The sequence below is a fragment of the Convolutriloba macropyga genome, chromosome 15, assembly GCF_964194025.1.
Source record: "Convolutriloba macropyga chromosome 15, txConMacr16.3, whole genome shotgun sequence".
Lineage (NCBI taxonomy): Eukaryota > Metazoa > Xenacoelomorpha > Acoela > Convolutidae > Convolutriloba > Convolutriloba macropyga.
Window position 1 is genome coordinate 16,673,046 of NC_134482.1, and position 22,050 is coordinate 16,695,095.

Sequence of the window (22,050 nt, forward strand, 5' to 3'; positions counted from 1 at the left end):
GAATGTTGATGTGACGTAAAAGGCGGATTATTGCAATCTCACTTGAGCAGTGAAATAATGTGTTTTGCAAACGTGAAACTTGTAATTTTGTCTCACCAACGATTTGGTATTAAAAATTTAACTAACTTGAGAGAGAAAGAAAATCAAACAACCTCTGATATCTAAACATTGAGGTGACGTCAAGTCCAAGGAGCGATCAATAATCAATTCGTTAGAAGTAATAGGTGATGTAAGAGAGATTAATTGGTCACAGATTAAAGTTTTTCAGACCCAAAATGCAGATGCTCCGTCATTTCTATGGCTTTATCAGCAATGAACACACGAAAGACCTATGTTTTGAAAAATTAATCAAACATAAACGTAAAGGAAACGTAAACAATCAGCAACCCACAGTTGAATTATTGTCTGAGTTTTGGACCAAAACTCAAAAATTAGTTGATTAGTGGATTGAAATAACTCAAGCAGTTTAAGCAAACGATTTTACAATTCAGCAAAGCTGAAGTGCAAGTTACTTTAACTAATTAAAACGACAATGGAGATCTGCAAAACTTATAATCCTGATAGGACAGCATGTAAATCGCAAATAAAGAAGTTGAGCGGTATAAAGCTTTACTTTATTAGGTAAGCATTTGGTAAATTTGCTCCGCTGAACCGGACAGTGGGATAAAAAATGCTGTCTAATCTTGAACAAAGCACAAAGCTAACGAGGACAGAAACCGCGGGACAGACAGAGTCAGCGGCTCCGCCTAAATATACGAGGAGAAAATATTGAGCCACTTAAAAACACTGTTGACTGGCCAGGCAAAGTCGGCTATGGCAGGTATGGTCTACAACGGAGATCTACATTGCGAAGCTTTGGTTTTTCTGGAACGGAGATTTGAAAGACTTTACCTAATTTTTCAGGCTCAACCCAATGTTCTGCAAAATCAACAGTCAATCCGAACGCTTAATTCAAAAGTTTTAGTAAGTTAATCAACCACCATCAGTAACGGAGTCAGTGTTATGAATCACTTAAGAAGTGAAAATGACTTGCGAGATAGTGCAACCGTGTAAATCGTGAATCAGAATTTGCCAAATAATCTAAAAAAATGTTGATTCTTTTTAAATGAACTCAATGAGGCGTACCCAGGTCTTGAACGTTTTAGCCTGAATGTCCTCTAGCTTGAATGTCCTCACAATCATAAGGTTGCCATTGATGGAATTTGGTGTCATTCTAAGCAAACATGCTTGTGCGCTATAGGGACAATTGGACTCCAACAGAGGAGTGGCGGGCAAGAGAAGAAAAAAAATTATCATTTCTCCTTCATAGAAAACATAAGTGGTTGAAAATAAACAAAAATGTTGGGTTCTGGAAAACCTATGCTTTCAAATTTAACGTTCCAGTCAGTTAAAGAAAGGAAAGCAGGCCAAAAAGTGCTAGAGAGTACGACAAAAATTACAGGCGAGCGTTGTGAAGTGGGATTGCTGAACACTGAACCAGAGCCAAACCTACCGAAGAACAACAGCTCAGCATTGGGACAGCTTTACACATTGGAAAGAAAATTCCAAGGGACCCGCATCTGAATAGTTTTTATCAACACTAAAAGGATGCAGATGTAGAGAAGGAATTCCTAGAAAAAACTAGAAGAATCCGAAAGTTTTAGGAAGCTATTCAACCACCATCAGTAACGTAGCCAGTGTTATGAAGCACTAAAAAACGAAAACCACTTGCGAGCTAGTGCAACAGTGCAAATCCTGAATCAAAATCTGCCACATAATCTGAAAACAATGTTGATTCTTTTTGTATGAAATCAATGAGGAGTACCCAAGTCTCTGTCTACTAGAGAAACGGTTATCAAATTGTCTTTCTTTCACAAAGGCATGTCGCTGCCCTCAAGGGAACGCAAGGAGGATTATAGACGAAACTGGAACAAAATTAAATTCTCTAAATCATTGAATTTCAGTGCGAGTCCATAGCTGCCCTTAAGCCGATGGCAAAAATTTGAAACTGTACTTTCTTCCAGATCATGATTGTTAAAGATCGATATACAGCTGTGATGAAGCAACACTTATGGTACTGATGATTGGGAAAAAGAAATAAAGTCAAATACAGTAAAGTAAAAGCTTGTGGTATAAACGTATGTACCAAAAAACACAAGCGATTGCTACGCGCAGACAACAATGTGGATGATTTTAACAAGTTAGAAAACGGGGGCGCAATCAAAATCAGTCAAAGTAACGAATTTAAGAGTTGTCTTCATATAGTTCTAGTCTTTATTCGATAGAAACAGATTAAACACATGTGTTTCACTGATTGTGGATCAATGGTGCCATGCATTGATCAGAATATTAGTGAAAATTTCATAGCTGGCATACATGGAACGAAGAATTCGAAGATAGAAAGGTGTCAATCAAGATAAAGGGACCGCCAAATTAGTCGAAGTGTTTGTTTACCAGTCAATACAATCAATATCATTGGAAAACAATGCCTAAAACTACATTAAACTGAAGCAAAGCTTCAATCACTTGAATGTCTTCCCAATCATAAGCTTGCATTTGATGGAAGTTGGCATCATTCTAAGCAAACATGCTTGTGAGCAATAGGGACAATTCGATTACAACATAGGAGTGGCGGGCAAGAGAAAAAAAAGTATACCGTTTCGCCTTCACAGAAAACAGGAAAGTGGCTGAGAATAAACAAAAATGGTGGGTTATGGAAAACATATGCTTGGAAACTTAACGTTTCAGTCAGTAAAAGAATGGAAAGCAGGCACAAAAATGCAAGAGAGTACCACTAATTTTACAGGAGAACGTTGTTAAGTGGGAATGCAGAAGACTGAACCAGAGCCAAACCAGCCAAAGAACAAAAACTAAACATTAGAACAGCTTTACACATTGGAGAGAAAATTACCAAGGGAACCGCATCTGAATAGTTTTTATCAACACAATCTTTTTATCAAAAGGAATAGTTTTTATCAAGTAATTTTTTATCAGAAGATACCGATATAGAGATGGATTTTCTAGAAAAAACTAGACAAATTCGAAGCGCAAGTTACGTTTGGGATATAGTGGTATCTTCCACACCATTCAGTGCAATCCCGAACAAAACGTGCAAAGTGAGAAATGTTTGCAATGCTGCATCAAAGTTCGAAACGGTACGCCTAAACGACAAGCTACCTGATGCATGGGTTGATAGGAGCGATGTTTAAATTTTGTGAAAGACTAATAGCACTCACAGCACATATCGAATTTATGTTTCTGAAAATGCAAGTTTCCGAGAAGGATATAATTTTCTTGAGTTTTATATGGCGCCAACGAACTAATGTACTTCTCCAATTATGCGACTATCAGGATCACGTACTTGCCGCCAAGTGTTCTCTAACTGGCATAAACTATGCTCTCAAGCAAGTGAGACTTGACATCGAAAAATTATATCCAAAAGCAATACAAAACAACATCTAGATGGACGATTTCAACAAAAGGGTAGAAACAACTGAACAAGGAATCTTAAGGCTGTTGCAACATCTTCGTTAGCAGAATGGTTTTTGAACTGAAGAAGTGATTAAGCAACAGCGATAAGGTTTCGAAAGCAATCCCAGAAGACTTGAAATCATTCAGCAACACAAAACAAATTGGGGTCACTCCTAATATAGAGTGATCTTCAGTGCTTTGACTACAATGGACTACTGCTGGATAGTCTTCAAGTGTGAACAGGTACCAAAAAGAATGAGGAAGATCTCGTCACTATCGTCTTCAGTGTTTGAACCAATTGGTTTGTTTGCTCCATTCAGTGTTCATAGTAGGCGACTTTCCAAAAACATTGGCTAAAAAAGAACAACATTGGGAAAACGGAGTGAAACCTTGTAAAGCAACAGAGATCCTGAATTGGTAAGAGCTGCTTTCAATTGTATCCGAAGCAGGTATCGAAAGAAAGTACTTCAACGCAGCGAAGGACAAAGCAGAACTTCACATGTTTGCTGACTTATCTGAAGACACGTTGTGCGCAGTGGTCTATATGCACTCCCAACCGAAGAAAAATTCAACCGACTGCGCATTGTAATTGGAAAAATGCAGAGTGGCACTAATGACGCCTTTTTCGATACCACGACTTGAAGTGCAACCAGCATTCATGACAGTGAGTTTGAGTAGATAGGCAAGCAACACGAAATGAAGATACATATATGTACGTTTTGGTAAGACTCAAATACATTAATGCAGTTGATACACAACTCCAATCGTAAAAAACAAAAATTTGTGGCCAATCGAGTAGCTGAGATAATGGATACATTTGATGTTTATTGTGGAAAAACATGAGAGGTATCAATGACGCAGCTGACATTGCCGCGAAAACAATTAACATTGAGGAAATCAGGCGAAGTCAGTGGCTCATCAATCTGTATAGGAACGATTCAATAACTGTACTTTTCTATTAAATACAAAAGCTAATGTGCAACGAGTCTTGTGTTAAACAGTACAAAAAATTGTGAGCAAGTTTTGATTTCGCGAAAATTTTTTTTTCAATGAAACGTATCAGATGTTTTTAAGTAGGCATGAGCTTTAATGAGGAGATTGCTCAATAGTGTAAAATTTGGTTCTGAAGTCGGATCACATTTTACTGAAAAATGCGTCAGAAACAACTTTTCGGTCTGTTCCGTTTGAGCCCCACAGTACATTACTCGCCCAACAGTTACAGAGCTCCTGCCATTATATGCAGAAAATCATTATGTAAAAATTTGGCACATGGATTGGGGGTTGCAAATAATATGCGCCAACTAAGCTGGGGGGCACAAACAGAAAAGATCTAACATTTCTTATGTTTAGCATGTGTCAACCTACTCCTTAGGTTATGTATAACAATATATAAAAATGTGTGTTTGTGAAAACTGAACCTCAAAGGAATGTTAAATCACGCGCTCTTTGAAGGAAAAGGTTTAATGGCTCTGCTCCCCTTGTTGCAGATATATGAAGTACATCCGGAAAAAGAAAACTCGAAGCATGCCAAAAAATTCTAGTATCTTTTTTGTTTGTGCCCCTTCCAGCTTAGTGGGTGCATTGTTTTTTGAACCCACAATCGTACGTGCTATATTTTGAAATACGTGGCATAATGAAATACTATGTAATGGCATGTGCTTATTGTACTGGGATGAAAAAACGTTCTTGGATTTTGGTCATTAAACTTAATATATCAGTTCCTAACTATAACTTACTCTATTTTACTTTGCGGTGATGTCGAATCTAATCCAGGGCCCAATTTACTTAATTTACAAATTTTCGAAGGCTACGAAAAACATAAGGCAAACGCAAACTTGCATCCATGTTTTGTATACACAAATATTAGAAGCGTTAACAACAAACACGAAGAAATTTCGGATTTTTTGCAGCAGCAGAACAGACAAACATGCTTTATTGTTACTAAAACATGGACAAACGATAATCAGAAGATACCCATGAATTTTTTAGGCAACAATCACCACTTTGTTCATCAAAGCAGATCAAAATTGACGCAGTTAACGAGAGGTGGTGGAGTAGGAATATGGGTACCAAATACATTCAAACATAAAATACGGAATGATCTCAACTCAATTAACAGAAGTTTTTTCGAATCACTATGGCTTGAAACACAAGCACCGTTTAAGGAAAAACTTCTAGTAAACGTTTCTTATTGTTCCAACAAATACTTGGGCGAATTTTTTCTAGAAGAGTTGACATCAGAAATTTCAGGCGCATATTCAATAACTGATAATGTAATACTATTTGGAGACCATAACATCAATTTTTTCAATCAAAGAGAAAGAGAGTTATTAACAGAATTTGCTTCCAACAATGGGCTTGACATAGTAAATAAAAATACTCCAACATGGACAAATGGAAATCAGGAAACACTGATTGATCACTGTTTAACAACAAAACACCAAATTTTTGATACTACTGTTATCGAGCAGTTATTTGGAAGTGATCAGTTTACACAAATTTTCCTTTCGTCACTGGATATCGATTATGAAAACAAGAAAACGCAGTTTTTTACAGGGATACTAGCCAATTTAGTAGAGCTAATCTTAACAAAACAATTGCATCCGCGGAATGGAGTCCCATGTATCAACAAAACAATGCAAACTCAACTTTTGAAAAATTTTCAAATATATTTGAAAATATTCTGAATAATGTAGCTCCCATTGAAATAGGAGAGCCATCGTCAAAGTCAACAAAAAAGAAATGATTATCCAGAGAAATATTGAATCTTATCAACGAAAAGCACAGGCTTTTCAATATTTGGAAGGAAAAAAGAGACGTTGACACATATAGCTCATACAAAAGAATAAGAAACCATACAAACAGACTACTTGGAAGAGAGAGTCACAATTATTCACAAAAATTGTTCGAAAGTCTTCCCGATTTAAAACAACACTGGAAATTCATTAAAACAGAAGATTAAACACGAGGATTAAAATAGCGAAATTTCTAGAATTTGGTTCGAACAAGATATTTTAAAAGACAAAAAAAAATCGCTAACACAATTATTATTTGTTTTTCTAAATTAGGTTTATACGAAGGCAAGACAGAAAAAGTTGAGCTACCGGACTATGATTTTGACAAAACTGAGTTTTCCTTCAGACATATAACGAGAAAAGAACTGTTTACTGTAATTGATCAATTACCACAAAACAAAGCAGCGGGTCCTGGATTACTTACTACATGGTCCTTCAAGTGTAGCAAAATGTCTATTGGAACACATCTACAGTTTGCAATAAACGAATGCATATCAAAAAATGTTTTTCCCGATGTACTTAAAAAAGCATATGTAACTCCAATTTACAAAAAAGGTGATCCACTGGAAGCAAAAAACTACCGACCAATTTCAGTTACACCGACTCTTGCAAAAATTTTTGAAAGACTTTTGCTCCAACAAATGCTAGAACATGTTCAAAAGAATGAAATAATCAATGAAAATCGGTTTGGGTTTCTGAAAAGAAAATCTTCGAATGATAGATAAATATCGTTGACAGAATCGGTGAACAGTTTGTTAGAAGAAAACGAAACCGTTGTTAGTATTTTCTTGGATTTGGCCAAAGCTTTTAACTCAATATCTCACAAAATTTTTCTCGAAAAAATTGCAAAATATGGATTTAGTACGGAATCAATTGCAATGCTAGAATCGTTTTTATCTAACAGAAAACAATGCGTAAAGAACGGCATTGAATATTCAAACTGGGTGACAATCAATCACGGAGTACCTCAAGGAACAGTTCTCGGACCTTTAATTTTTTTACTTTATATCAACGATTTCCCAGAAAAAAAGAGAGGACGTTTTACAGTTTGCAGATGACACATGCATTATTTGTCATTCCAAATCTGATGAAAATCTTTTATGCGAAATTAACAGTGTATTTGAAAATACTGACAGTTATATTAGGCAAAATATGCTAACCTTAAACAGAGATAAAACAGAAATTGTGATTTTTTCAAAAAATGGTGAAACAAAAATTGAACAATTTCATTATAATGGAATTTTCATAGAGCCAAAAACAAGTTGTCGTTATTTAGGTATAAAGATTGATAACAATCTAAATTTTGATATTCAGCTAAACAAAACGTTAACAAAAATGGCAAATGCTATTATGTCAATTTACTTAGTAAGACATTTTGTACCATTAAAAGCAAGAATCGGGCTGTTTAAATCACTTGTTTTGTCCCATCTCAATTTCAGTGCCATTTTTTTTCAATCGTTGTCGGTTAAGTCACTTCAGAGAGTTAATAGACAAATAAATTAGGGAATAAAGGTTTGCCACCTGCGCAAAAAGTTTGACAGCGCAAGAGATCTATTATTGAAAGACAAAATTTTACCAGCAGAGCTTTTCATTAAAAACGTTTGTCTTCTTAAATTTTTTGACCTCCTCTCACAATATAAAGAGAGCAGTCGAGAAACCAAAAACTCCTCATTCAAGATTTTTGAAAAGTACGAACTGACCAATAACTCCAGAACTCTCCAGTACTTTCCAAAGAATAAGTGTCAATCCAAATGGAGTGACAGATCACTGATTAGAAATTTTTCTAGGAAGTGGAATAATTTGCCAATTGAAATCCGAAAAGAGAAAACTAAAAATAAATTTAAGGAAAAACTAAGCAGCGAAATGGTCAAACTGCTTGAACGTGTTCCAATAGATAGACAAGTAAGAGGCTTTAGGAATATGTTCTACTGAAGTATAAAGACCAAACTATTCATATATTTACGAGGCGATTTTGAAAATGTAAATATTTAACCAAACGTTTTTGTTGTGGTTATAACTTTAAAATTACATTTTTGAAGATTAAAAAAAAACGGAAAAGATACAAATTTCAACACTTTTTCTGAATGCGGAACACTCACTTACCTAAAAAAACTGTAAACCATAGTTCAATTTCTATTTTATCTATAGGTTTTGCTAGCGTTAGATTTTGACGCTGCTGAATGTAGACCTTGAAGTCAAGAGAAAATTTTTTATTCAACACTCATTGTGACAGCAGAAATTGCTCAGTTGTACAACTCATACATCAGACGATCTTTAAAACTCTTCTTGAGATTACAAACTCTCCTTTTAAACTCTCCTTTGTTCGTGCTGGATGGATGCTACGAAAAATGAAAAATGAGGAAAAACTTGCTACAAGATAAGACTGTTTTTTCTGTCACGCCTTTCTTGTCATTACTGCCATATGAAAAAAAGGCAGGGAACGAAGGGCTGAAAAATTAATCTAAGCTTGCATTAGAGCATAAATGTAGTCAAAATAATTTCGGGCTTTGCTTTTGAATTTTATGTCAATTGACGCAAAGTCATCAGAATTTTATTAGATCAATTTTTAACTAAACTAACAATCTTACTTAGAGAAAAAATCCAGATAGAAGTAGGCCAGTTTTTGAATTTTATGTCAATTTGCTTTTGAATTTTATGTCAATTGACGCAAAGTCATCAGAATTTTATTAGATCAATTTTTAACTAAACTAACAACCTTACTTAGAGAAAAAATCCAGATAGAAGTAGGCCAGTTTCCATAAGCAACTAAATTTTGAACCTCACGTGAAAACTGTTCAAATTGCTCATATCTGCTCAAGTTTAAGCAAAATTTTGCAGTGTGAGATCAGGAATATTATGGGCACGTTAAACGGATGTCACATGGGACTCAAAATGCAACTGCTCACGGAATACTGGCCAACATGGATCTGGAGTTATTCTATACCCGGGCCGAGGATTTTCCCCAAAAATAACGGGGAAGAGAGTGTAAAGAGTGTATAAATAAAAAAATTACCCCCCTATTTCTCCGCTTAATTAAGGGTGGAAGAGTGTAATTATAAGAGTGTAATTTTAAAAAAATAAAGGTGGAAGAAGGTAATGAGAATTGATCCCCCCATCTTCTCCCTGTCGAACATGTTACTTTAATTGTCTGCATTAACCATTGCGCCAACTGACACTAGGATCAGATGTTTCAATTTGGTTATATTAGTAATCGTGTAAGAGTGTAATTTTTTATCAGTTCACCCTAAATTACACTCTTTGCAAAGAGTGTAAAAAGAGTGGAGAAAAGAGTGTAAATACAGTGTAATTTTTAAAAATTACACTCTTACCCTCTTTTCCCCTATAAATAGGAGTGGAATACGCATTACACCCTAATCTCCGCTAATTAGGGGTGGATTATGGGTGAAACCTCGGCCCGGGTAAGTAGGCTGGTCAGTTTAGCCGGAAATAATTCTAATAAACTTCTGATGATTATGCGTCGACTGGCATTATAGACCATTATAGCCCCCCACCCCAGCTTAGTCGTCAGATAACCTCTGGCCCCCCAATCGTGGTAATTATATCATAATGGGGGGCTATATTTTCATGGGGGGCTATAACGGGAAAGACCCGAACAACCAAAGCTATGATGACTAAAATTGACTTCAAAAACAGGTAATTTAGCATGGAACTGCTTTTTGTGCGTTTACTTTTGTCAGTGAGTGTAGGATGTTTGTGTCCAAATGTTGTGTATTTTGCGTTGGCTGCCATGGATAGTGGCATCCGCTCTGCTCCCAATTCATAAACATTGAATGTGAATCTTGCCCCCTACAGCTTAGTGGGCATATATGTTTTACAACCCGGGCACACCTGGTATTTTTTTAAGTAGCAACGTTCTATATAACAACAAATAAAGCTGCAAGTGGTGGCATAAAATACAGCTGGGATTGGAACAAGCTATCCTCTCGATTGCAAATTCTGAATAGGCTAGGCTAGGTTAACCTATTTTTGTATCTCTTCAGTTTCTGTCCCCAATACGTTATGCACCCTCAGTTATAGAACACGTCTCAATATATAGTAAGTCAGTATGTAAAAAATCACACAATAATATGCACCAACTAAGCTGAGGGGGCATAAACGGAAAAGATCCCTAATCTGTTTAGTTCCCTACAGTTTTTATAAGCTCAGTTATGTGTATTGGCACGTGCAGTCTGAGGTGTTTGTGTTCCCCCGAGCGTCTTTCGCGCCCCCCGTTGTAGTTTATGTATTGCCTAATACCTTTTCTTGGGTGTCTTATATTATAGCTATCCATGAAAATATAGCCTCCCATAAAAACATAGCCCCCCGGGCTGACCATCCAGAGCATTCCAGTACTGAACCAGTGTAAATCCATAGACTGTATATAGACATTTTTACCCTTGTGCAGATTCTGTTCATGTCAAAATAGGCTGATCAGTCTATTTTTCAGAATAAAATTGGTATTCTGTTTTTTACCTGATTTTGATCTGTCCATTACTATTTTCATACAATTATCAGCTTAATTATCATTATTGCATACCTCTTGTCAGCCTAAAACCATTCTGTTCTAAACCTGTTAAAGCTCTGATTGTCAGCCTAAAATACACGGTTTTTAACCGGTTTCAGCGCTGATTGTCGGTCACACCACAGGCATATTCACACCATTCTGCATCACACCACAGGCATATTCACGCCATTCTGCATCACACCACAGGCATATTCACAACATTCTGCATCACACAACAAGCATATTCACACCATTCTGCATCACACCACAGGCATATTCACACCATTCTGCATCAGACCACAAGCATATTCACACCATTCTGCATCACAACACAGGCATATCCCACAACACACACACATGCACACACACACACACACACACATGCACACACATGCACACACATGCACACACATGCACACACACACACACACACACACACACACACACACAGCTCGCCGATTGAGTGTGCACTACTAACGGGTAGTGACCCGGGACATGCTAGTTAGTGACCTACTACTACTTAGTGTGCACTGCTGCACCACCTACTAATTTTTACGACTGCTGCACCACCAATAATTCACCCCCCCCCCCACACACACACTACTATTTAGTGTGCACTGCTGCACCACCTACTACTATTTACGACTGCTGCACCACCATTAATTCACCCCCGTACCCGTGCACCACGCGGATTGAGTGTGCACTACTACTATTTACGGGTAGTGACCCGGGACATTGTAAATACACCTGTAAAGTGACCAGGGACATCGTAAATACACCTGTAAAGTGACCCCCCGGACATCGTAAATGCACCTGTAAAGTGACCCGGGACATCGTAAATACATCTGTAAAGTGACCCGGGATATCGTGAATACACCTGTAAAGTGACCCGGAATATCGTGAATACACCTATAAAGTGACCCGGGACATCGTAAGTACACCTGTAAAGTGACCCCCCGGACATCGTAAATACACCTGTAAAATGAACCGGGATATCGTGAATGCACCTGTAAAGTGACTCGGGACATCGTAAATACACCTGTAAAGTGACCCGGGACATCGTGAATACACCTGTAAATTGACCCGGGATATCGTGAATACACCTGTAGAGTGACCCGAGACATCGTAAGTACACCTGTTAAGTGACTCGGAAGGTCAAGAATATACCTGCTCTGGTTATACAATTATGCAAACGCACCACGAACGCCCCCCGAACGCTCCCCGAACGCTCCCCGAACGCCCCCCGAACGCGCCCCAGACGGATCCCGAAATATCCAAAATCAGTGAAAGTAGCAGTATGCACACAGTATGTAGTATGTATGTAGCTGTTTTAACTGGTAACGTGTCGTTACAGCAAAATGCATGCTTTTGCATGCATTTTGCATGCTTTTCTGACATGCTCAGCATGTTTCGCCGTTTTCGAAAATTTCAATATACTGTTTTTACTATGAAATTACTCTGAACAGTCTGAATAGTTGTTCTGTTTGTTCTCTGGGCACAATGACCAACTTTTTGGATGTAAATAAGCTGTTTCAGTACTGGTTTTACAAGATAATATGGAGATACTCAGGTTCAGTTCTGAAATACTCTGGGTGGTAAGCCCGGGCCACTATGACATTTTCACCATAATGGGGGGCTATATATTATCTGACCACTAAACGGGGGGGGGGGGGGGCAAAAATGGGAAAGACCCCAATTTTTTATATAAAAAAGTGCGTGCTCTTAGAGGCAGAAATGGGATCTCAAAATGGATTCAACTTTTTTGTTTAATAATCCAGAGGAAAAAAGAGATTCGGGGTCTTTCCCATTATAGCCCCCCCCCAGATTAGTGGTCAGATAACCTATAACCCTCCAAACATGGTAATTATACCATAATGGGGGGCTAAAAATTCATGGCGGTGCTATAGTGGGAAAGACTTGTTAGTTGTTTATCCACACAAGCTAGTTAAAGTAAATTTTGGTTCGCAGGGAGAGAGCTCCCAGAAATTTCTATCGTCTGGAAATCAATGTCATCCAATCGATGGAAATTAGATGACTCATTTACTGAATTAAGCACGTGTGCCCTAATTCGACTGTTAATCTTTCGTCCAATTTTGATATGCGGTAGTCGCACAGGTAACAAAACGATATTCATCCTCAAAGTCTGTTCCAACTATCTAATGCTTATAACCGAATCAGAACAGACTGATTATTTGAAGAAACTCGAAGTGAAGACCATCCTGGTAAAACTAATGAAGGTATGTTGTTTGAACTCTCATCTGATAGTTTTCCCGCATGTTAAACTCCCCTTTTACACAACACGAGCTATTATATAGTAAATCAGTTTGTAAAAATATGGCACGATTGAGGGGTGAAGATCAAAAACACACACTAATCTGGAGGTTACAAACGGAAAAGATGCGTAATTTGGTTTTACGGGTCTTTCCCATTATAGCCCTCCCCCCATGGAAATATAGCCCCCACTATAGTATATTTAACATGGTTGGGGGGTTATAGGTTACCTGACCACTAAGCTGGGGGGGGGGGCTATAATGGGAAAGAACCGGTTTTACTACAGTTAGGCATTCTTAGAAAAATAAGTTTTTTAAAGTTTTTGTTTCTGGCCATGTATACCAACCCCCCTCGAAGTAGCGTATTTATACCTTAGCTGATACTTTAGAATCATTCAGGGGAGGGCTATAATGAGAAAGACCCAATAGTAGCTAATATGCAATTAAGACGGGATAATTAAGACTCATCTTCATAACTCATGGACTAAAAAAATGCTACGAGAAGGTTGGCTGAACACCAGAGAGAAGTTGGACTTACATTCGCTCTTATTATCTGAATTTACCTGGTATGATCTTTTTGGACACACAATTTTCTCACTCTGCCAATGAGCCTTCAGGGTTTTCCCATTCTAGCCCCCAACAAAATTATAGCTCCCAATTGTGTTATATTTCCGGTGGATCTTTTCCGTTTGTGCCGCATCAGTACGTTTTGCACCCCCTCAATTACAAGAGATACGTGCCATTACATAGTAAATTTTTATGTAAAAAAATGACTCATGCGTCGAGGGGTGCAAATAAAATGCGCTCACTAATTTGGTGACACAAACGGAAAAATATTTTCCTGTAATGGCTGCTATGTAGTAGTAGTAGTGCTGGTCTTTCTTTATCCACCCTTTCTGTACACAAAGGTGGGTTAAGTTGAGCATCAAGGAATGTTCATCTTCCGCCTTAGCCAGGCAATTCAAAACTAATTCTGACACAACAAGACCAGGAATATCGTCAGATTGGCCGAACCGCATACATCTTGAATAATTAGTTTAAAACGTTGTTAAAAGGATAAAAATCTTCAGCACTAACCGTGCTCTTACTGATATCGTTTCACTGTATAATAGAGTTCAGTATGCTTTACAGCACGTCTGAAATCAGAGGCAAGTTCTCGAATATCTCGCGGATTTGGATGGATTCCATCTCTGCTTAGGTGCTTCACAGCCTTAAATTTCTTCAATGTTACAAAGGGGACATTCAGTTCTCGAACAACATCTCTGTAACAATAGTTCACTCTAGCATATGTTTCCGCTTTCCCTCGTCGACTAATTAGCTCAAGAATTGAAACATGCAAACGGTAGAACTTCAATTTCTGAATCAGATAGAACATTTCATCCGATGTCTCTATGGGGCCCATCAATCGTTTATTTTTCTTGTCAAATAGATTATTCGTTCCTGCCATCACAATAACTTGGCGTACATTTCTTTCAAAAATTTCTGTAAAGACGCTTTGAGAGCACATAGTAGATATACTACCACCTGGACATGAAAATGTAACACTATTTTGAATAAAAACACCAAACACAAGAGATGATCCCAAAATGCAAGTACGCTTTTGAAATTGTTGTTCATTATCAACAATAATTCGTCGATACGGCTTTGATTTGTCATAAACTAGACAGCCCCTCAAACTGAGGTTTCTTTTGATAGTATCAATACTGGTCCTTTTCTAGCATCGCAATCCATACTAATTTCTGAAAACAGGCTGTCCGTAACACATTGAAAAGAAAAGTGTCTTGAGTTCCTTCCTGAATAGTTTATGGTCGCTTATTTCTCTGAGTGTTTGGGGTAGTTTTTTCCATAATTTCGGACCGCGAATGCAAAAAGCTCTATCGCCATATGAATTTTTTGACTGAACTGTGACAGCCTTGAAAGCATTTACTGATCTTTTCCTGTACCGGTCAGGTTGAATTTCCACAAGATGATTCAAATAATCCGGCACATGACACTTATGAATAATTTTATGGACAAAAATCAGTACTTTAAAATCAATCCGTTTATCGATAGGAAGCCAATGTAGATGATACATGAAATCTTTGCATGATTCAGACTTTTTCAGTGAAAAGATAAACCGACACGCTGCATTCTGTACCCGTTGGAATTTCATAATCTCTGTTTTGGGTACTCCAGATAAAACTGAGTTGCAGTAATCAAGGCGAGATATTATAAGGTTCTGGACCACTAGTTTTCTTGTTTCAATCGTAAGATAATGTCTGATCTTGTACAGTTTGCGAAGCTCATTGTAGCACGAAGCAGTCACTGAGTTTATGTGTCTTGTCAAAGAGAGGTGTTGGTCGATCGTTATGCCCAGTGATTTAAAACTGGGCTTCAACGTGAGATTTTCCCCCGCTAAATCAAGCTTAGCTAAGTTTTTGCTTTCTTGATGAGATTAACATTACTTCAGTATTATCAGGATTTACTCTTAACTTCATCTGACTGAAAGCCTGGAACAAAAGACTCAACTTTGTGTCTAGATCCTTTATATCATGTTCCAAAGTTTGTTGCCTCAAAGTCGAAAGAATTGGTGTATCATCTGCATAAATCTGATATCTCAACTGAATTTGCTTCATCAAATCAGCAATTGGAGTTACGTACATAGTAAAAAGCAGAGGTCCAAGGATCGAACCTTGTGGTACGCCAAAATCAACATTTTTTTCAGCAGAGAGGCAGTTTCCAATTTGTACTTTCTGTTTTTGTTTGCTGATGTAAGACATGATCCAACTTTTGCATTTACCTCTGATGTTGAACCGATTTTCTAACACCCAGCCAAAAATGTCATGATCTATTGTATCGAAAGCTGCTGAGAGATCCAAGCCAAAAATCAGTTGTTTTTTGTTTGAATTATATTGGAGCAGGATATCATTAAATGTTTTAATTAAGCAAGTTTCCGTAGAGTGACCAGCTCTATATGCTGACTGTTGCACATCCAAAAGTTTGTAATTTTCAAGATACTCTTTAAGTTGATCAGTCGCTAATCGTTTTAATAATTTTGAGAAGAATAATGTATTTGCAATAGGCCTCTAGCTGCTAGGTTATTCCTTGTCAAGGTTCGGTTTTTTCAGATTTGGCTTTATGACTGCAGTTTTGAAAAAATCAGGAAACATGCCTCGTTCAAAGCTGCTCTTGGCTAAATTCAGAAAATGATCACACCAGGAGACAAAAGTCTGCTTAGCCACACTTGATGGAACTGGGTCTATCACGCAGAAACTATTTGATGTATCAATAAGAGCTTCTCTTACATTTTTCAATTCCACTGAATTAAACTGATCAAGAGACATTGTGACGTGATTAAATTCATCAACCAAAAACAAGCTATTCAGGCCATTATCAGTGGAAGTAGGAATTAATTCTCTGATATCAAGAACCTTGTCTCTGAAGAACTTCTGAAATCTGTAAACGCTCATTTTAACTGATCCCCAGTTCCTTGGAACCTTGTGCTCAGTGGGAACACCAAGGTTTTTATTGACGTTTCTGTCAAAGTACATCGATTTCTTCCGTTTAAAAGCTTCTTTATACTTTAAAATAGCTTGCAGTTACGCTAATTTTTTCTCACTTGTTGGGTTCTTTTGGTAGAAACGCTCTGTTCGGCGACGCATCTGTTTCAATGTTTCAAGCTCTGTGTCAAAAAAAGGACAAATGTTTGTTTTTGTGCTGCGCTTTTCAGCGGGTACATTATATTTCACAGCTTCAACAAAAGTGTCAACGAGCAATTCTGCAAGGTCATGTGGGTTTGTGATGTGCTGATTGAGAGCTAACGGTAACTCCAAAGCATTGCTGAAATCTTTCCATTCCACATTTCTCCAAATTTTCCGAACACACTGAGAGGATTTTTGGGATGTTATCTCCGATGCAATCACGAATTTGATTAATTTATGATCAGAGAAACTCAGTTCTTTTGCTAACAATACTGAGACGTTTTCGCAGTTATTTGTAATGATCAGGTCAAAAATATTTCCACTCTCATAAGTCGGCTCATAAACAATCTGGAAAAGACTTGATTCTCCTAAGAAATTCGTCAATCTGGTGCTATGGGGAAGATTAAAGTCACCCATAATAATTACATTTCCTTCCAGTGAAAATGGCAACACTTCGTCATAGAGAAATTTCCAAAAATCAGTAGAGTTAGCAATTGATGGGCGGTATAGCAAACAAATATTAACAATTTCGTTGCTTTTCAACTGAAACCAAGCGAATTCCAAAAACGGATTGCAGCCATGTGAAGTGAGCGCGAAATTTAAGTGCCTCTTATAAATGGCAATGAGTCCACCACCTTTTGCATACGTTCTCGGAAGATTGAAATGATCATAACAGTTTGAACTGGAGTAAAGTTGCTTTATTATCCAATTTTCATTAATGTTCGAGGAGATCCAAGATTCATTAATAAAGAAAATATCGTATTCATTGATTAGAATTTCATCTTCAAATTGCTCAATTTTATTTCTGATTGAACGTGCATTTAAAAGTGCACACGTAATATTTTTGAGTCAAGATTTATTCGAAAAGTCTGGTGGGAGTGATCTCAACCAGTTCCGAGCATCATCATTCAAAAAGAAACGTCCATGAACCACATTGCTTGGCCAAAAACTGTCTTCCATAATAGTTTCATGGGCCTCTTCGGAGAAAACTAGGTGAAAGCTTTTCATTTTTTAGCCTTCCTTTGTAATTTCTCGCAGGTGGAGTACAAGGGCTCCGCCATTACAACACCAGTTACTAATAATAGTTTCTGTGCAGTTTGAATTTAGTCTCCCAAGAAAAATGTGTCGCCTAGAATGCTTTTTCTTGATTCCATTGAAATCATCATGACTCTGCTTCGTACCCAAGTTTTGCCTTTGGGGTCGTATTGTTTTCTTTCGCACCTGAAAATCCTCAGTGTTCATTGCATTATCGTCATTCTCGTCATCCGGTTTATGTCTTTTTGAGCTGTTCGTGCTGTTAAAACGACTCCTGAAAGGTTGAAAAGGAGCCTTGCTTCGGCCTGCGAGTTCAAAACTGAAATTTCCGTTTTCAGATCTGTTGGTAGGGTTAAAAGAGTTGCTTTCATTATGCGTTGTTTGCTGTACGACCGAGCTATATTTAGGTTTGAGTGCAGTGACCTCTAGTTTCAGCGACCTGATATCTTCTGGGACAGTTTCTAATGCAGTTTTTTTTGTTTCACCTCCAACACAATATCAGTAAGTGCACAGAGAGAATGCGGTCCACAATCTAGACAGTTCCAGAGCATATGCCCTTTCACAGGCATTCCGATTCCCACGCATTTTAAATGAGCAACTTTATGACAGGTGGCACAATTTATCTCATCAACTTTCTGTGTTCCCGATTTGCAAAAAACACTGGTTGTCTGCTCAGCCCACGAGCGGAGAGTCATACTGTTGTCCATATTTGTGAACTTCTGCCCTAGCCGGGCCTTCTGATGTTCACGATTTTTCTGCCCTAACCGGGACTTCTGATTACTCGAGATTTTTCTGCCCTAACCGGGACTTCAGATGATTCGTGATTTTTCTGCCCTAACCGGGACTTCTTCTTGTTTTTGATAATCGCGTTGATTTCTCCCTAGGCAGTAACAGAAAGATTTGATAGTTGGAATTCCTTATGAACGCACTTCACATTAACCAGAACTCTAAAATCCCCTTTTCTAGGGCAGTCCAATAATATTTCCGGTTCGTCGCCACTAAGCTAAACTGAAACACTATTTATCAAATAGTAAAGAATTTGCCATTTAATAAGTTTATCACAAAATTAGGCTATGCTATGCGTTATTACATGTACACTAAGCACAAACGACAATGGAAAGGAACGGCATTTATTACTATCAAAACAGCAAAAATTGGTAATTTTTTACCCCAAAAAATCAAGCACTTCCCTTGACCCCACAAATGTTAAGAATCCTATGTTGTTTCGGCCCCCAGTTTATTTGGCATATGTTTTTTACATGTTGATTTTTCACATACTAACGCGCTATGTTAGCACGAAAAAAGAATCTTTTCCGTTGGTGTCCGCTAAAGGCTTGATTTTTTTGCAGCCCAAAGCGCTCGTGCCATTTTTTCACGTAATGATTTACTATGCAAAGACACAAGCTATCTGAGTGCTGCCTGATGCCTAACGTAAATGCGCAATAAACGAAGAATACCCTAGAAATGCCGATATAATATTGGTCAGATCCACAGAACTTGTAAAAAACTGTCAAGTTTCCCCTTTTGTCTATAACGGGCTTTGTGATTGGTTAGTTTTTCCTCTTGAAAGGATGTATGTCTTGAAAAGAGTTGTCTTTGGACGTTGAAAGTTTCCCAAGGCATTGGGATTTTGCAATCACTTGGTCACGAAACTAGAAAGTTTTTAAGAATGCAAAATCTATGCACCCACTAAGCTGCACAAATGGAAAAGAATCGACTTTCAAAAATTGTTGGGGTTTTTCCCATTATCGCCCCCCATGAAATTATAGCCCCGAAACAGAATAGATCCGAAGACGCTTGATCAAATTTTTTTTTTTGAAAGTCACCACTAGAGTTGGCTTAGCACGATTTGCAGAGGTCAAGTGGCGTAAAATGTAGTATATTGAGTTTTGACATCGAGTTGTCAAAAGAGCGCGAGCGCCCGTGGTTGTTCAATTGCCAAAATTTTGGTGTTACTTTTTTTGTTTCCCTGATACATTTTCTGAAGATGATCATTTTAAGAAAGAAAGAAAGAATTTATTTCTCACGAGTACAAAATATAAATCAATTAGGTACAATTTATTTATAAAGAGACTCGGAGGGGACAGACAACGGGACTATGTGTCCTCAAAATCCTGCCCTTCGTAGTTGAACTTACTTGTGTAATAGTTGCTCAATAGTAAAAGAGAAAAATGAGAAATTAAAATTTTTTTTCGAAATTTTTTTTATGAGTTAACCATAGTAGAATATTATGAGCTAACCATAGTAGAATATTAACTGCTATGGTTGCAGAAGAGCCTAAATTGAGGTTACAAGATTTTTTTATTTTTTTAAAATTTTTTTTGAAAGTTTAGAATTTTTCAATTTGCAACAGAATCGCAAAATTTTTCAAAGAATAGCCATATCTCCTGAATTATTGGTCCTAGAGGGGTCAATCTTTTTCACCAGAAAGCCAACTATTTTTGGGTACTCCTGTAGCAGGCAGGCAAGGGGTATGGATTTTTTGGGTACTTATAAAGAAAAAAAATGTTTGACCAATTCGTCATTGAGATTATAGATATAGAAATCTTTCAATTTATGATAAAAATTACTCAACTCTTTTGAATTTAGGTTTTCAACATTATCTAATAGGTTTTGTTTGGCGAGGCAGTTGAACAGCTTAGCTTTGTAGCACGGTACTTTACTGATAGTCTTTCAATTTTTTTCATACAAATCGGTTCATGAAGGAGATTCAGGGAGTCATTTTGGTGAATTTTTTCCTATTAAAACAAAACATATTATTCAAGAAATTTTCTGAATGTAAGCCATGAACAGAACAAAGAACAAACTTGAGCAGCTCATAAATATGCAGTTCATACACGGTTAGAATCCTATGCTTGACAAATAAATCTTCAGAATGATCAGAGCGCCTACGAAAATAAATAAATTTCAATATTTTTTTCTGAAGTAGGTAATTTTTTTTTCAAATTTGACGCTTTTGAGCAACCGTAAACTAATACGCCATATTGAACTATTGTATTTAGGTTACTTTTATAAAATCTTATAAGCAATTTCCGCGGTACATAATGTCTAAGCTTCGAAATAATCCCACACTGTTTTCCTAGTCTCTTATTCACATAATCAATATGAGCAACAAAGGATAGTTTGGAATCTAATCTTAAACCAAGATACTTGCATACTTGTTTAAGAGAAACTGGACAATTATTTATAGAAAATGATGGAATGGAAGCACTTGTGTTTATATTCATTTGTACAGTTTTTTCTAAGTTAAGAGATAACTTGTTTGCTACAAGCCAACAACTTAACTTTTTCAGATCTGATTCAATTTGATTCTTATTACAACCTATTGAGGATATATTTGTGTCATCGGCAAAAAGAATTACATCAGTATGTTTGCAACACTCAGGTAAGTAATTAACATATATTATGAACAACAAAGGTCCAAGTATTGATTCATGTGGAACTCCACAGTTCACTTTTCTCCAATTTGATAAATGACCATTTATTTCAACCTTTTGATATCTGTTTGCCAGGTATGATTAAAACCACTTCAAACAATTGCCACGAATACCATATCTTTGTAATTTCCAGAGCAAAATCTGATGATCTATTTTGTATCAAATGCCTTTTTGAGGTCAAGGAAGAAAACTGGCAAATCAATACAATTTCTAATTTTTTCAATAAATTCCACGAGGGCATCAATTGTACTCTGTTTAAGTCGGAAGCCAAATTGTTTGCATGAGAATAGTAAATGCTTTTCAAAGAAAAGGTATACTCTGTTGTACATAACTCGCTCAAAAATTTTGCTCCAGATACTCAACAAAGATATAGGTCGATAAATATTTTCATCAGTTTTATCACCCTCTTTGTGAAGTGGAATAACTTTAGCTTCAGCGAAAATCTTTGGAAACACACCTTCCCTAAATGACATGTTAATTAGTTCACAGAGAAATGGAGCGGTAATATCCGAACTGATCTTTATCAAGATAATACTCAAATTATCTAGACGGGATGATGATTTATTATCAAGATTCATGATGCCTAGGATTTCTTCATCGGTGGTTTTATATTAGAACATGGATTTATTATTACACTTGATAGATATCAATGGTGCATCTGATATTTTCGAGGCAATCTTCTTACCAATATCTGCAAAATAGTCATTAAAAGAGTTAGCAATCTCATCATTTGTCACGTTTAAACTAGCACTTGATTTGAGAAATGGTACATTTTTACTCAGTTTATTTTTACCAGAAAGATCATTAAGTAATTTTTGTGTTTGTCTTGAGTCTCTTATGCAAGATTCGAAACGATTTGCGCAAAAATCTTTTTTAGCA

At 37.0% G+C, this 22,050-nt stretch overlaps 2 protein-coding genes across 17 annotated transcripts in view; one reads left to right on the forward strand and one right to left on the reverse strand.

Annotated features, from left to right (window-relative positions):
* Positions 1-18,792, reverse strand: part of LOC142354480 (histone deacetylase 1-like) — a 204,995-nt gene extending 186,203 nt beyond the window's left edge. Inside the window, exon 1 of the mRNA XM_075406788.1 lies at positions 18,779-18,792. The gene's annotated coding sequence lies outside the window, so the exon portion shown is untranslated. The remainder of the gene's footprint in view (positions 1-18,778) is intronic.
* Positions 12,807-22,050, forward strand: part of LOC142354481 (uncharacterized) — a 117,513-nt gene continuing 108,269 nt past the window's right edge. For 9 of the 16 annotated variants that reach the window (XR_012761096.1, XR_012761094.1, XR_012761097.1 and 6 more), the window contains exon 1: positions 12,807-12,986. Coding sequence is in view for 5 of the 16 variants with exons in the window: in XM_075406791.1 (XP_075262906.1) it covers positions 12,909-12,986 (78 nt within the window). In the remaining 11 variants the exon portion in view is untranslated. The remainder of the gene's footprint in view (positions 12,987-22,050) is intronic. The other 7 variants (XR_012761090.1, XR_012761091.1, XR_012761093.1 and 4 more) reach the window with 3 other exon arrangements.